Raw genomic sequence first — 15,239 nt, forward strand, 5'->3', positions numbered from 1 at the left:
CCTAAGCTTTGGACTGAGTGTCTTGAGGACAGAGGTTTATCCTAGGGTCCAGTTCTTCTGTACTCTTGGTAAGTGTAGTTCTCTTAGATACATATATTTTCTTTTTGTCAGTATAAGTCAACTTTCAGGCTTTGCTTTAAAATTTGAGAAAAAGTATTTTGTGACACCAAAACAGACAAGATGGCCAATCTCTCTTAAGAATGAATGTTGCCTTTATGAGATGGCAGTTTTAACAACAAATCCAAAAATTATTTCTAATGTCAAACACTGAAAAAGAAAAAGCTTTAAGGCTCTAAAAATGGGAGGAGCAGCGACAGTTTTATCTTAAGGATGTGCTGAACCCAATATATATGGCAAATTACTTTGATTACGAATTTTAAAGAGACACTACAGGAGTACCTATTTTAAGCAGCTAGCTCTTAGAGGATGTACATGCCACATTCACAAGGAAACAGTCTGAATGTTTTCTCCTGCTCTTTCCTTATCACAAGGTATAGACTAATATTAAGCTAATAAAGGGTATCTTGTAATTTTAGTACAGGGACAAAAGTATACATGCAAAAAAAATCAAAGCTTTTTTCGGAGAGGCTAAATATATATTCAGTGTGTGGGAAGGTAAGATGTTAAACATTGATTTCTTTATTATAGTTTTTATTGGATTAAAATTGTCCTTTTTGATCAAACAACCTAAATTTAGAAATGAGAAAATACAGACCAGTGATTAACAGCATTGGGTATTTTATATTCTCAGGTGCCAATGTAGGATACATTAAGAGACTGAAGTTTTGAGACAGACTGAAAATCAGACTGGAGAAGGATGGTTTAAGTTAATTTCCAAAAAGGGAGCTATTCACAATCAACAGTCATGTAAGAAGCTTAGGCCAAAAGAATCTTACTTTGAGTAGAAGAAAGATTTATTCCTTCCTAGTTCATAAACAAACATTCTCTGAGCATTTATCTCTTTGTAGGCTTATACAGATTTTACCATGTAGCTGAATAAGTATCCTTGAAATGTAAATCAATTACACTAAACAATAATTTGGGGAAAATAGTTTAATAGGCTCTTACTCAAATCTAAACAAGTCAAAATAAAAGACTTTCAAAATAAATTACCTTCTGATACTACTGTACTAATGGGATGTGGGGAAATCTGCAATTATGGTATCAGAGGAAGAAACACAATGTGAAAGAACAAAAAACAAGGGAAGAAAAAAGATAAATGAACAAGCGTAGTCTACCTACAGCAGCCATGACAGGCATACTAATACAGTTAAGAGAACTTATTTATGCCCCTAAGTTATGTCGTATAGTTTAACATGACTCAGCTAGTTAATTTTTTATGTGTTCATGATTTTTTTTTAGCAAAAATAGCAGTAGAAGAAAAAAGACACACATGGGAAAAAAAAGTTAAATGTAGTTTTAGCTGTAGATCCAGTACTAGTTAGTCTGATATTTTAAGATCACTAAAATCACATAAGTGGTCACTGGAAGTTTCAAAGAGCACGAACTCAAAATAAAAATGCAGTAACTGGTGAAAATTGCTTCCAAAGACAGATTTAAAGAGCTCAACCTCCTTAGTTTATCTAGGAGATTGACAGGTGACTTAGTGCTTCAAAAGCGGAATTTTAAGGTCAACAAAAGGATTTTCACTCTGTTGAGGGAAAACATAACAGCAATACTGGACACAGAAAGATCAAACCAGACTAATACAATTGAGAAGACAGGACTACATATTTAACAGTGGTCGTGTTAACCACAGAAAAGAACAGTCAAGAGAGATGGTGGATTATCTACTTGTTGTCATTTTCAGGACTGGATTACTTTCTTGATAATAAAATTTAACAAAATACGAATTATTGTCTCAGTACTATTTAATGGGAAATTATATTCAGCATCACTTAAGAGCTAGAAATTAAGAATTTCTTCTGGCTTTTTTTATTTTATCACTGCTTTTACTAATTTTCTTTTCTAAATTTACTCTGACAATTAGATTTGAGACCCCCAACTAAAAGTACCATGCATCAAGGAAATACCACAAACACTTTTCACTTATTTCAAACACCATTTCTAAGGTTTTAAAGAATGTGTGGGAAGGATAGATATGCACTTATATGCAGACTCACTGAATTACAAAAATTCATTGAAACAACTACTTTACCTAGTGGTTGATTTTACATTATTTCACTCATGGTTTTCCATTAGTACACATTTATTTCAGCAGCCTCTATTACATTCATTGTTTGACTTCAGGATGATCTGTTTGTTAAATCCTGAATTATTCAAGGTAGTCAAACACAGCGGATAGATAACTTCCGGTACATAACGATCAAAATATGTAATACCTCCTTGAACCTCTCTGAAAACTTGCCAAAAATAGCATACTTAATTTGAAACGCTCTACAACAGAGATCTGATTCTTACTGTAAAAGTGGAACATACCCATTAATCAAGTTTCGCTTTGGAAACTTTCTTATTTTATTCTCTTTCTAGGAATTTTGAAATAAATATTTAACTCAAGCAGTTTAGTTTTAGTTACTATAGAAAGTATTGTGATTCTTTCTCTTAAAATGAAAACCAAAGATATTAAAACAAACTTCTTCTATTGTTCTGGAAATAAGCAAAAGCTAAACAAGCATAGTATACATACTGTAAATATGCAAAAGCAGGGGATTCATTATCACACCTTTTAAGTCACTCTGTGTAGATTGATAAGCTTTGTTCCTGGGAAGCGCTAGGTTTTCATCTCATAGTGAGACTGTTAATGTTTCTTCACCTCTGGGGAATTTGTGCATTTATGAAGCACTAGTATAAGATAAATCATATACTCTGCAAGAATATATGCAGAGTCTTTGTATATCAGCATAGGTGAGGGTGGAGGGATGAAAAAACTCTAGTTCACAACTGAGTGAATGTAACATCTTTTCCCCTACAGCAATGCCATCACGGAACAAGGCAGAACAAGAACTGAGTCCAATTATATCCACTGGGAGTGTTGATTTCCAGGAGACCAACACTGCTGATATGGCAGACATGAAGGAGACAAGGCAAAGCACGCCATTGCACTGTAATTTGTTATGGTTTTCGGGGCCATTTAAACCAGGTCTCCTTCTGTCTAGAAACTCTGAAAGTATAAAAATAATTCCACAAGTTCACTGGGAAATTGAGGCATAACTATTTTTATCAATGAAATCAATGTCAAAAGGTCAAAAAATTCAAAATAAAGTAACAAGGGGGGGGGGGGAAGAAAGGAAAAAATCCTAAACCCTTCGCTCTATATCTGTTCATTTTTAAAATTTTAAACTTTTCTTTAACCTTCTGCTCTGTCATGATGGAAGATGGGACAATAAATATGACTCAAGGTGAAATCCAAACACCCACCAGTTAAGTATACCTTTTATACTACATGGTTTTATTTATACATTCAGCTTGCCAAGCACTTTAAAACTATATTTAGTTAATGCATTCAAGCATGCAATTCTAATACACTACTTTAATTTTTTATGTTAGCAAGCTATTTTTCTTGACCATGTTAAAACTTGGGGCACTAAATATTGCAAAAATGCATGTTAGAAAGGTCTAAATTTGAAAAATTTGCTGAACAAATAAATGAACTATGCATAATTTTAAATCTAATTGGTAGTTCCAATATTTTAATGAAATAAATTATAATAATTCTGTTTGCCTGGTCAAAAAGCAAACGAAGAAAAGAAAATTAAATTGGCTGCTTGCTACTATTGGTTTTGGCCAAGTTACAGCAATAATATAGCTATGATAACATGATAATAAATATGATGTAAACTTGATATGAGTTGAAAAGAATAATTAAAGTATCTGTATGCTAAGCATAGAAAAAGTCTGATAATCTGAATTCTTACTAGGAAAAGGAAAAAAGTCTCTTATCCCGTTGTTGCTTAAAGAGGTGTGTTGTGCTGGCTCCCATATTGACGTGCTTTTGAAAAGCCAGTGATTTTGCTAGACGTGTTCGGTTAGGCAATAAAAAGCTCACCTGTGCACACACGAAGGAGCACAGGGAGATGATGGTAGATGGGAGAGACAAATACCACCTTGCCCTGCCTCCTCCCAGGGCCATCACAGGTGCCGTCAGCCCATCACAGGTCCTTCTCCACAAGCCCAGAAGAAACCCAGAGGGTCCTGGGCAAGCAGGGGAACCCCAATACCCAGTGTGGAGACACAACCTCTACCCCAGCCTCCCTGGGGCTGTCCCAGGGGACACCCCACATCAGGAGCTCTCTGGTCACCTCACAGACTGAGGGGAGTCCCTGCCCAGGGGTACAGGGCTCATCGTGGCGTACAGGGGAAGAGCATTTGGGGACTGCACAAGGCTGATTATGGAGTATTTAGGGCAGGAACCAACATCAGGGAAAGGGATGGATACAGGTGGTTTGCAGAGGAACAGATATGCGAAAATACAGGAATAAAGGAATGGCAGAGGCTGGTTGTATGTAAACTGGGGCTGGTCATTATGCGTGTGTGACCATGCCCTGTGCCTGACTAGCACGGTCCGTCCCGTCTCCTGATTAAACTCAATTTCCAATGCTTTTCCTGGGTGAGGGACTCTATTCTCTATGCATGATTGTGTATGGGGGGCTGAGTGCAGCAACTGGAGTCAGACCATGGGCTGGAGAGCTGTGTGTCCATGGTGCGGCACCTCTAGTGAGTGTGGGTGTGCAAGTGAGCATGTGAGTGTTCCCAAAGATCCAGCCTGGTGAGTGGGTGAAGTAGCCCAGAGACTAGAGGAGTGGGAGGGCCTGTTTATCTCAGAGGGTGAGGCACCTGGAGGACATGGCTACTGGAGGGGCCAGAAGGTCCCATCAAACTGCTGGGAAGACCATGGGGCCTGGGGGTTGACTGAGACCCACTTGTGTGTCTGTGTGTGTGTATGTTCACGTGTAGGTCTGATTACCAGCAACTGCAGTGGGGCTGCAGCCTCGGGGGGGTCATATGTCCTGCTGCCAGCAGCTGGGGAGACTGGGATCCAGGAGCAGCTACTGGGAAGACCAAGTGTCTCAGCCCAGCTGCTGGGAGGACCCACCTTGTCCATGCATTTATTTCTCCATACCAGAGAGGAGAGCCAGAGAGGAGAAACAGGATGAGGCCATTGGTGCTGTCTGTACTGATATGAGTACGGAGCGTGTCTGTCAGTGTAAATGTGTGTGGCCAGATGTGAACAGAGCATCGTACATGTATGGTGTATACGTGTGCTCCGGGTGTGTGCCTGCTGAGAATACAGCACTGTATTCCTGCTTCTGGCTGTACCTGGGTGCCTGGGGCTGCTGGGTTCAGCGACTCCCTATTCCACAGTGTGCGCTGCTTCTTTCAGCGGTTCTTCTGTTTGTTTTTTTTCCTCTTGGTGTGGGTCAGTTTGGGTTTTTTTGGTTGTTTTTTTTTTTGTAATTTACTCAATCTCACAACTAGATATAAAAATGAAATAGCAATGGGATTGGCTGTATGCAATTATTATTAAATAATTTGGGGATTATTTTAAGGTATATCTGATGAACTTCAACAAATGAAGCAATTTTCGCTCTGTAGGAGCCAAGTGACTTCTGTCAAACTAGAGCAAAATTTAGAGTCTCAAAAAAGTAAGTTAGCAGTAGATACTATTTCATTTTCAATTTGTTCAATGATTGCTACTTTTTGGAAACAAAACTAAGAGCCTCAAGATTAAATCTCTCACTTGCAAAGACAGGCCAAAGTAGAATAGCAAAAAATGTCAATTTAATCTCCTTCAATCAGTCTTTCAGCCATCTAAAACTGAGTTAAACCTGCATCGTTCTAGCCTTCATCAGTTCATAACTTAAGTTCATTAAGTTTATAATTTGTTATTTTTTTTCTACCATAAAAGTGATTAAATTATTACAAAAACACTTTTCAAAACACAAAAAATTCAAAAGAAGCTTTTATACTAATGAAGTAAGAGGTCTGAGGCACATATTAAATAGGTATTCTTTTGCATTTGCTCAAACGATACAGACTGAGTAGGGCTAGAAGCAGCTTCTATCTGCATGGGAAAGGAAACGTTGAATAACTCTTGAACGATACACCATGAGAAGAGATCGTTACCTGTAGTGACTTCCAGGACTGAGGAATTCCAGTCCTTCTTAACCTAATTCCCAGTGAAACTACAAGAGATGTGCAAGATAAAAACAAATAGACTCATATGAAAAATATCAAAATATCAAAAACATATTTGTGTATTGGGTTTGAGTGGCAAGGTTTTGGTAGCGGGAGAGCTACAGGGCTGGCTGCTGTGAGAAGCTGCTAGAAGCTTCCCCCTTGGCCAATAGAGCCAATGCCAGCCGGCTCCAAGACAGACCTGCTGCTGGCCAAGGCTGAGCCCATCAGTGACAGTGGTAGTGCCTCTGGGAGAACAGATTTAAGAGGGGGAAAAAACTGCTGTGCAACAGCAGCTAGGAGAGAGGAGTAAGAACATGTGAGAGGAACAGCCCTGCAGACCCCCAGGTCAGTGCAGAAGGAGGAGGAGGAGGTGCTCAAGGCCGGAGCAGAGATTTCCCTGCAGCCCATGGGGAAGACCATGGTGAGGCAGGCTGTCCCCCTGCAGCCCAGGGAGGTCCACAGGGGAGCAGATCTCCACCTGCAGCTTGGGGAGGACCCCACGCCAGAGCAGGGGGATGCCCAAAGGAGGCTGTGACCCCGTGGGAAGCCCATGCTGGAGCAGGTTTGCTGGCAGGACTTGTGACCCTGCGGGTGACCCATGCTGGAGCAGGGGAAGAGTGTGAGGAGGAAGGAGCGGCAGAGACAAAGTGTGATGAACTGAGCCCAATCCCCATTCCTTGTCCCCCTGCTCCATTCAGGTGGAGGATGTAGAGAATTTGGGAGTGAAGTTGAGCCTGGGAAGAAGGGAGGGGTGGCGGGAAGGTGTTTTAAGATTTGGTTTTATTTCTTATTACCCTAACTCTGATTTGATTGGCAATAAATTAAATTAATTTCCCCGAATCGAGTCTGTTTTGCCTGTGAAGGTAACTGCTGAGTGATCTCTCCCTGTCCTTATCTTAACCCACAAGCCTTTCGTTACATTTTCTCTCCCCTGTCCAGCTGAGGAGGCAAGTGATAGAGCAGCTTTGGTGGGCACCTGGTGTCCAGCCAAGGTCAACCCACCACAGTCCTTATGATACAATCTGCAAATGCACAAGCTACCACTTTTTGAGGAATATATTTTTGCAATTTTGTTTTGTCAATAGCATTTATATCTGACAGCTATTAAAAAAAAAATCTATGTGCTGTAACGACTCTAGAATACAATAACTTACTATCTGGCAAGGTGTAATAGGCTGCCTTCATTTAATACCTAAGGTCTGCAATCAAAATTACTGACTTCTCTATTTCCCCCAAAGGAGACTATTATTCTTGTGCAGCATAATTATATAGCTTTATCAGACACACACACACACAAAATCACTTCATGAATGAACCAAGCAAACAATCACAAAAAGACAGCACAGACTGATTTTAAGCAAGAAGTAAAAGAAGAAAGCAGACTAAGTAATGTCAGAAAGCAGAGTCCTGAATGCCCTGAGGAGGTTGCCCAAGATTTAGGAATCCTGGGAGAACAGAAGAAGAATGAAAAAGATTCCTGGGGTTGGTCAGACTGGTAATGGGTACTCGCCTATTAGTAAAGTGAGTTTTTAATGGTTACTTCAGAAAGTCTATGTATTTACTTTAACTGTCTCAAAGACAGGACAGTTCAACTACATATCAGTCCCAACGATATGTGGGCATTCTGGAATAGTCTGTTTAAACTATTGGGAATAGTTGTCCATAAGGAAAATGTTTCTCAGAGGTCTCAGAGTCATATAGCTTATACTACAGGATTTGCCAGGAGGACAAATGTAAGAATTGCTTCTGGATATAATCAGATGCTAGAGGCATCCTATCACTGCCAGGATGTTCCACCAGAAAACAAGGTCATGTATTTCACAAGATTTTTTACTTTTTTTTTTTCATGATAGGCTCAAATAATTATTTTATTTGAGAAAAGCAACTAAGGTGGAAATATCTGTCAAAATTGTTGAATTTCAGCAGAAATTAGCTTCTCAAAACCAAAACATAAGGGAGAGGCTGAGGGACCTGGGATATTTTAGCCTGGAGAAGGGAAGGCTTGGTGAGAGGAACTTATTGGTATGTATTAATACCTGGTGAGATGAGAGGGTATAAAGAAGATGGAGCCAGATTCTTCATGGTGATATCCATTGACAAGACAAGAAGCAATAAGCACAAATTGAAATATAGGAAACTCCACTTATAAATAAGTGAAAGCTTTTTTACTGTGAGGGTAAACACTGGCACAGGTTGCCCAGAGAGGTTGTGGGGTCTCTGACCTTGGAGGTATTAAAAACCGACCTGGACACAGTCCTGGGCACCTTGGTCTAGGTGACCCTTCTTTGAGGAGGGCACTGGACTAGATGAGCTCCCTTCCAACCTCTGCTATTCTGAGATTTGTGGTACTAGTAGGCTTCTCTAGCTATAAATTTCATTGTTACTTCTGCTTAAAATAAAATCACGAATTATTGCTTAGTTCTCAAATACACAAGTAATAGAAGTATTAATGCCTTATAATAAAAAGGAATTACTGAAGCTGTTAGATTAACCAGATTTTGATATCACTCTGAATTTTCATCCTGTGTGTGTTGAAAGACTGACTCCAAGGTTTTAACACGGTTTATAATGTTTATATCACTAACATAGGAATTTATTTAATTGCTGTTGACCCTGATAAGATAGATAGCTGTGGCTCCTGTAATTCAGATATCTGTATTTAATACAGTAAATTGTATAAACCTGCATTTTAAAAGGATGATTTAAATTAAGAAAGAAAATTTCCATAATTGTAAGAATCTGAATTGTAATAAGCTATTTCCACTTGTCATTCATGAGCCATATTCTACATCAGTCAAGTTTACCCTTACACCCAATATCTGATATATTATGCAGAGCAACAGATATGCATCTGAAATAATGATCTCCCCAGATATTTCCCTAAAGCTTTAACTCCATGGTGAGTATTTGGCTAGAGATAAGATATACTGAAAAAGAACAAAAAAGTTTTTTCCAGTGTTGGCTACTCTGTCACAAACTTGCCTTTATTATTCTGTTGAGTCTTAGTTTTCTGGTGCATCAGCAAGATGAGACACATTGGTTTTGTGATCTCCAGTTAACAGGCTTAAGACATAGAGTTAATATAAGCGGTGCATTTAAATTCTTAGTCACCAGTAGTGGTATTATATATGCATCCTCAGTAAACTTTGAAAAAATAAATTGTAAGTGCAAAGGGTCACAGCATACATACTCGAGTTGCCAAAAGAAAATGAAATTTCACAGATTTCTTTACTAAAATTGTCAAAATCTTTTTAAAAAGAAAAGAACTATATATGTTAAATACTTTTATACCCATTGCACATGTCTGTCATAGTCACCAGAAACACATAGTTGTTGCAGTGTATTTGTCATTTCTAAAGTGATACAGACCCTACAGTTTCAGGAAAAAAGGAAGGTCTAAACTCATAAATGATTTGATGGTGTGTGGAGTAAAATGGTTGAAACAGCTTATGTAAGCACAGAATTTAAAAGCACAGACAAATTAAGAAGCTCTTCTACTTTCAATATAACTACAGTGTCTTTGATCTTGAGTAATGATTTATGAAGTACAAAAATCAATAAAGATTCCATTCTAAAATATTGCATTTTAATGACTATCTAGGTGAACATAAGCAGCAATTGACAGCAACACTGACATCCTCTTGTCTTCTTTTAAAGTTGTATATGTAAATCTATGCAGGACCCTGAAATATGATTTGTGCTATGCTAGGGATGAGTTAAATTTCCAAACGATGAATGTAGCTTCTGCATAAGAGCTAGATTTTGAGTAATGAAGGAAGACAATGTTTAGATAGGGTCATGTCTTTCTGTGGAATTGACTTTCTGCAAGTTGCATTCCAGGCATGTTTTTCAAGCAAAGATTAGACTGAATGCAAAGCAATTTATTATAGAAAAAGTGAGAAAGCAAATACATACTCAGAGCAAACTGCAACGTGAAGCGCAGATACTTTTTCCAAAAGTAAATCTCTAGAGATGCCTGATCACACAAGGATAACAGCTCCTCAGTATAAGAGCAGTAGTAGCATGAGTCAGCTCTTTAATATGTCCCCGATATTTAAACATAAATTTAAAATTTCAACACCACTTTAGCGAAGCTTAAAGGTAAAAGTCTTTTTTTGCTGCACTATTATATGTTTCCTACCTTGGAACTGAGCATTAAATCCCTTTCGTCGGTGGTTGCTGTCAGAAGTAAAATGGAGTCGTAACCAGTTCTTACTGCTGATAACAGGAGAAGGTAGATTCATACCAGTCAACCTGCAAAAAGAAGAAAGAATCTAATATAAATGGTGCAAAAATTCATGTGGACACTACTTAAAAGAGAAAAAAAAAAAATAGCCAAAATATATTGTACTGTTTACAATGTATTTGACAACAGTGATTCACTATCATCTAATCTCAATTTATTACTAGTTAAGTAACTACTAATACCCTGAGAGAAATGTGGGTTTTTTTCCAATTACAGCTATCCATTTTATGGTCAAAACTTGTATCTCCAAACTACTCTTTTGTGAATTAAAGAAGAAAAGCAATCTTGTGAGTGTGTGTGCACAGATGTATGTATGCATGCATGTGTCAAATCATTCAGCAAAAAATAAGCATATTCAATTATGACAAAATTTCACCATCTGACACCCTGCTGTGTCAGTTACCTCACAGGAAACCAAATCTCAGGTGTTAAGAAAGGATGAATAAGGGTTATGGGCACTAGTTAATATTAAGCTTGGCTGGTAAGTTATTGGTACATAACTATTCTGCTAGAACTGTTTTGGGGCATATTAACTCCTACCTGTATTTAATAAAAACCAGAAGTTTAAACATAACCGAAGGCAGGCTAACCAGCTTGCATTAACTATAGGTATTGTGAAGAAAGAGTGCACACAAAGAATTTTCCTAATACAGGCAACAGGCCCTTGCATGGTCATACCATAGTCTATCATTGCACCACACCATTTGTTAATATGAACACACTCAAGTAGTTACCATAGAGTACCTGATCTGGTGTAAATTCATGTCTTAGCTTACCAGATGTTTGGGGGTTTTTTTGTATGACCATACTTCAAGTTTCAGCTTTAGCCTTTTTTTTTCCCATTCTGATTAACTCTGGAGAACTACAAGAAACGAAGTTTCTCCTTTTCAAAAAAGTTGAGTATTTGAAAAAAAACCCCAAACTGATCAATATCAGAAATTCTCAGCTAAGGTATAACTTGTGTGAGGTTAGTTTTTCCAATACTAGAGTAGATATAGTCCATATTATCAGACCTAAAAAAAAAAAAAAACCAAACAAAACTGAAATAGGATTTTGTCTCTCTGAAACAAATCAATGTAGTGACATAGATGCCTTTTTCATTGCACTATGCAATTTCAGAGTTTCATTAAATATCCTCGATAACTAGGAAAACCATCATGTTAAGCAATACTGATGCTGGAGAAGTCCATTTAGAGTCATAGCTGAATCCCTTTTCTTTCTGTAATGGACATACTGAAATACAGAAATTCTTAATAGAACTTTTTTTTTTTTTCCATCAGGACATACAAACTACATCACAGAAATTTCATTCTCATTTATAATCTCATTTTCTTAATCTGGCTGTTAACAAAATAAAGAACAACAAAATCCTACTTAAAATTATTCTAACAGCTTTGAAAGAAAGAATAGATCATTTAAAGGAGGAGTTATAAATTGCAAAATGTTGGGTCTGGCATTCGATAGTTCTTATAGGTGTTGGTCAAAATATTCATTCCTATACATGTTTCTACATCTCACTCAAATGGACTTTTATACTTTATATACTCTTTCATACACTCTTTAGACCATTTTAGAGCATAATGCATTTTAAAAACTCCTTAGATCAGGCAGTCTAAATATTTCTAACTACAAACTGGCATTTGCTATTTCAAAGCTACTTAGAATTTGGGTGTACCTGTAGAAACTACTGTGACATAATTAAAAGGGAAAGAAAAAATAAAACCATATGTGGAATGCCAAAAATATATAATTTGCTAGTACCTTTTAGCTATTGACACAATATATGCTAAATCTAAAAGTTTTTACTATATTTAGGCAGCAGTTCTTACCACTAACTGATAACTCATTTGTCCAAGAACACAAACTTATCTCCTAGAAATACTGCTTGGGGAGTTTGTTTTCTTTTTTAAATGAAATATATATGTAGTAACATTCTGTCTGGCATATCCAGAGCTCTGCATTTCAAAGTTTGCAAAACTCCTGGCTGAATTGTAGATTGTTATATGAATTAAATTGTACATTAATAAAAGAGTAAATGAACATTATTATAAAAGCACATTCAAAGCAGTTCTTCCATTAGTTACATTTCTAATAAACAGCTATATCCCAGACACACAATACATATGAATATTTTCAGATCTATGTGAACTCTACAGGGTACAGCTAAGTAGTCTCAGTATAATCTTCCCATTATACTATGAAAGATGATAATATGATCATGACAATGAGACAGTATTTTAAGCAGCCTATTTTATCAGACTTCTAATTTAGCTGTATGATTTCTATGCTACTGTGTACTAGACAGGAATATATTCTTTAACAGAAATGCTGTTTGTGTTTTAATTGAAGAAAGCGAGAAAGTGAAATATAACTTAGTGGTTAATTTAGTCGTAAGGCTGGTTTGGGAAGCAAGCTTATAACCAGTGTATGACACGTGGGGGTTTTTTCTGTAAGGTTTTCAAAACCTCTTCACCATAGTACCCAAATTTGGAAATGTCAAGAAATTCTGAATGGGGGGTTAGACTGGAATCCTGTGGCCCACATGTGTACATCAAAGGTGTTGCCCCTACACAAAGTACTTCACTCTGTGGCATTGAGCATGTGCAGGTGGAACTTCCTATTGACCAGTTTGTGGATACAGTGTAAAATTGCTCTGTTCATGATAATTGACCATTAGCCTGGAATTTCTGGAGGGCAGGCAACCCAAGCTGTGCATGAAAGAGAGACGTGGACATGGTTAAAGCTGAAAGAGGCAGATTGCCACCTGAATTGGTACAGCAGGCAGATCTGTAACTCACACAGAAGTTGAAGGTAATATGAAAACCTGATTTGTTTCCTTCTTACTTATTTCTAGGTCTTTTTTATCAGGGAATAGGAGTCAAATAAAATATGTCCATCACACAGGAAATGTCAAAATGTAACAAAAGATTTAATAAAATTAGAGGTGTGCTCCTCAGAGAAAAGTAAAAGCCAATACTTTCAAGGACAGTCTGTTTCCAGTCCCAGATACAAAATGTGGGGCATGGGTGGCTAAAACACATGGTCATTCATTTTTTTGGCATACAAAATACAACTCAGTGGCAGGGGGAAGGGCTTATAAGTCGTCTATTTGAGTTCACCAACAGAGTCTGGACACCACTGCTCAAGTAATAAAAGACAGAATAATCCCTCCCAGTCCCACAAAGAACACCACAGTGCTTCTTCTGTGGCTGCAGAATGAGGAGGAACATTTCCTTTGAGCTTTACCAATCGCATACCACAGTTTCTGACTAAGTGCCCATATGCTCTCTGTGTGCTGGCATTAGTGCACTGTGCTTCCTTGGACTCACCGCAGCCTTTACTGTTACAGGCTAACTTTTGATATTAATTGAGTATTCATGGAAAACTAGCAGTTTGGTTATGTCTGTACTAGTAAATTGAACAGTGGCACTTCACGTCAATTCCTGCTTGAGAGTCTACACTATTAAAGGTTACAACAAATCATAGACTCATAGAATCACAGAATGGTTTGGATTGGAAGGGACCTTTAAGGATCATCTAGTCCAACCCCCCTGCAATGAGCAGGGACACCTCCCACTAGACCAGGTTGCTCCAAGCCCCATCCAACCTGGCCTTGAACACTGCCAGGGATGGGGCATCCACAACCTCTCTGGGCAACCTGTTCAGTGTCTCACCACCCTCATCATGAAACTCTTCTGCCCATGAGTGACTAGTGCTCATTCAATCTTTTCCAGACACAGTGTAGACATTAGTCTAAACTACAGGTCACAATAGGTATTGTGAATGTGACCACCTCTTCTGAGGTGGTCGGGAAACACTAACAGGCAGGACGTAATCATGCCGTCAGGTTGCTCTGAAAACAGAGATGCAACAAAAGCAAAGTTGTCTCTACTTCAAGTGGGCACACACACAGAGTATCCATTCCTGTTGCATATGAATAGAAATAGAGTAATTTTAGCTCACATTAGGTATTAACTCTAAAATCATATGAAGACTTGGAACTCCTTTATATCAGACAGAAATTATTCAGATGAGGTAAAGAACCACATTTCTTAATATCAAGGTTCTTCTTAGAAGCTTTTGTGCTTTGACCTTTATTGAGGATTTCTCCAATGCTGTCTAAAAAGAATATTGAAAGTCTTTCTCACTACTTTTTTAACTGAAGACATTTATTGTTTGGGGAGTAATACAAAAGAAAACAAATTCTTCAGTTACGTTTCAGTTCTGCCTCTGCTCTGAAAAGGGTAATGCTTTTCTGAAACAGATTTTGAGGCCTAGCATGTGTTAGTACGACTCAGATAGAAGAAGTGGTATCTAATCTAAATTACATTAAGCAAGTTTTTCGTATGCACACACATACACATGTGTATATAATGTTGTTTGGGCATTTTCTGGAAATACTTGGTCTGAAGTGTTGAGTTTTCATCTCCACTAGTGACGTCAGCCAGGCCCTTAGCTTCTAACATCAGGGAGTTAAAATTGGTTGTCACTTGGACAACTGACAGGTTTGAATGCTCTGTGCTAAACAATATTGGAGGCCATGCACTGAATGTGGATTAAAGGAAACATAAAATAGCTGTTCATCCACTGAGTATCAATCATTCAGTGACCTGCTAAAGAGCAATCCCATGGGAAAAAAAAACAAACTAACAGAATATAACTTTTCAAATAACATCATATAGTGATGCATTTACTTGAGGGTTGAGGATGAAGACTGCATAGGGGACCTCAAATCTCTCATTTCTGTGTGTTAGATGTTGTACTGTGCTCTATGGAACAAGGCAGACTTCCATGAATTCCGGTGGGTGCTGCCTGTTACAGCATCATAAAGAACTAAAGGGCCAGGTTTTTAGAG

General features: G+C 37.9%; 1 protein-coding gene across 1 annotated transcript in view; it reads right to left on the reverse strand.

The window, feature by feature from the left end:
* The window catches only part of CSMD1 (CUB and Sushi multiple domains 1), a 1,222,061-nt gene that overhangs the window by 473,784 nt on the left and 733,038 nt on the right, over positions 1 to 15,239 (reverse strand). Inside the window, exon 6 of the mRNA XM_075049874.1 lies at positions 10,280 to 10,392. Coding sequence (XP_074905975.1) covers positions 10,280 to 10,392 — 113 coding nt within the window. The remainder of the gene's footprint in view (positions 1 to 10,279; positions 10,393 to 15,239) is intronic.

The sequence above is a fragment of the Buteo buteo genome, chromosome 17, assembly GCF_964188355.1.
Source record: "Buteo buteo chromosome 17, bButBut1.hap1.1, whole genome shotgun sequence".
In the NCBI taxonomy this organism is placed as follows: Eukaryota; Metazoa; Chordata; class Aves; order Accipitriformes; family Accipitridae; genus Buteo; species Buteo buteo.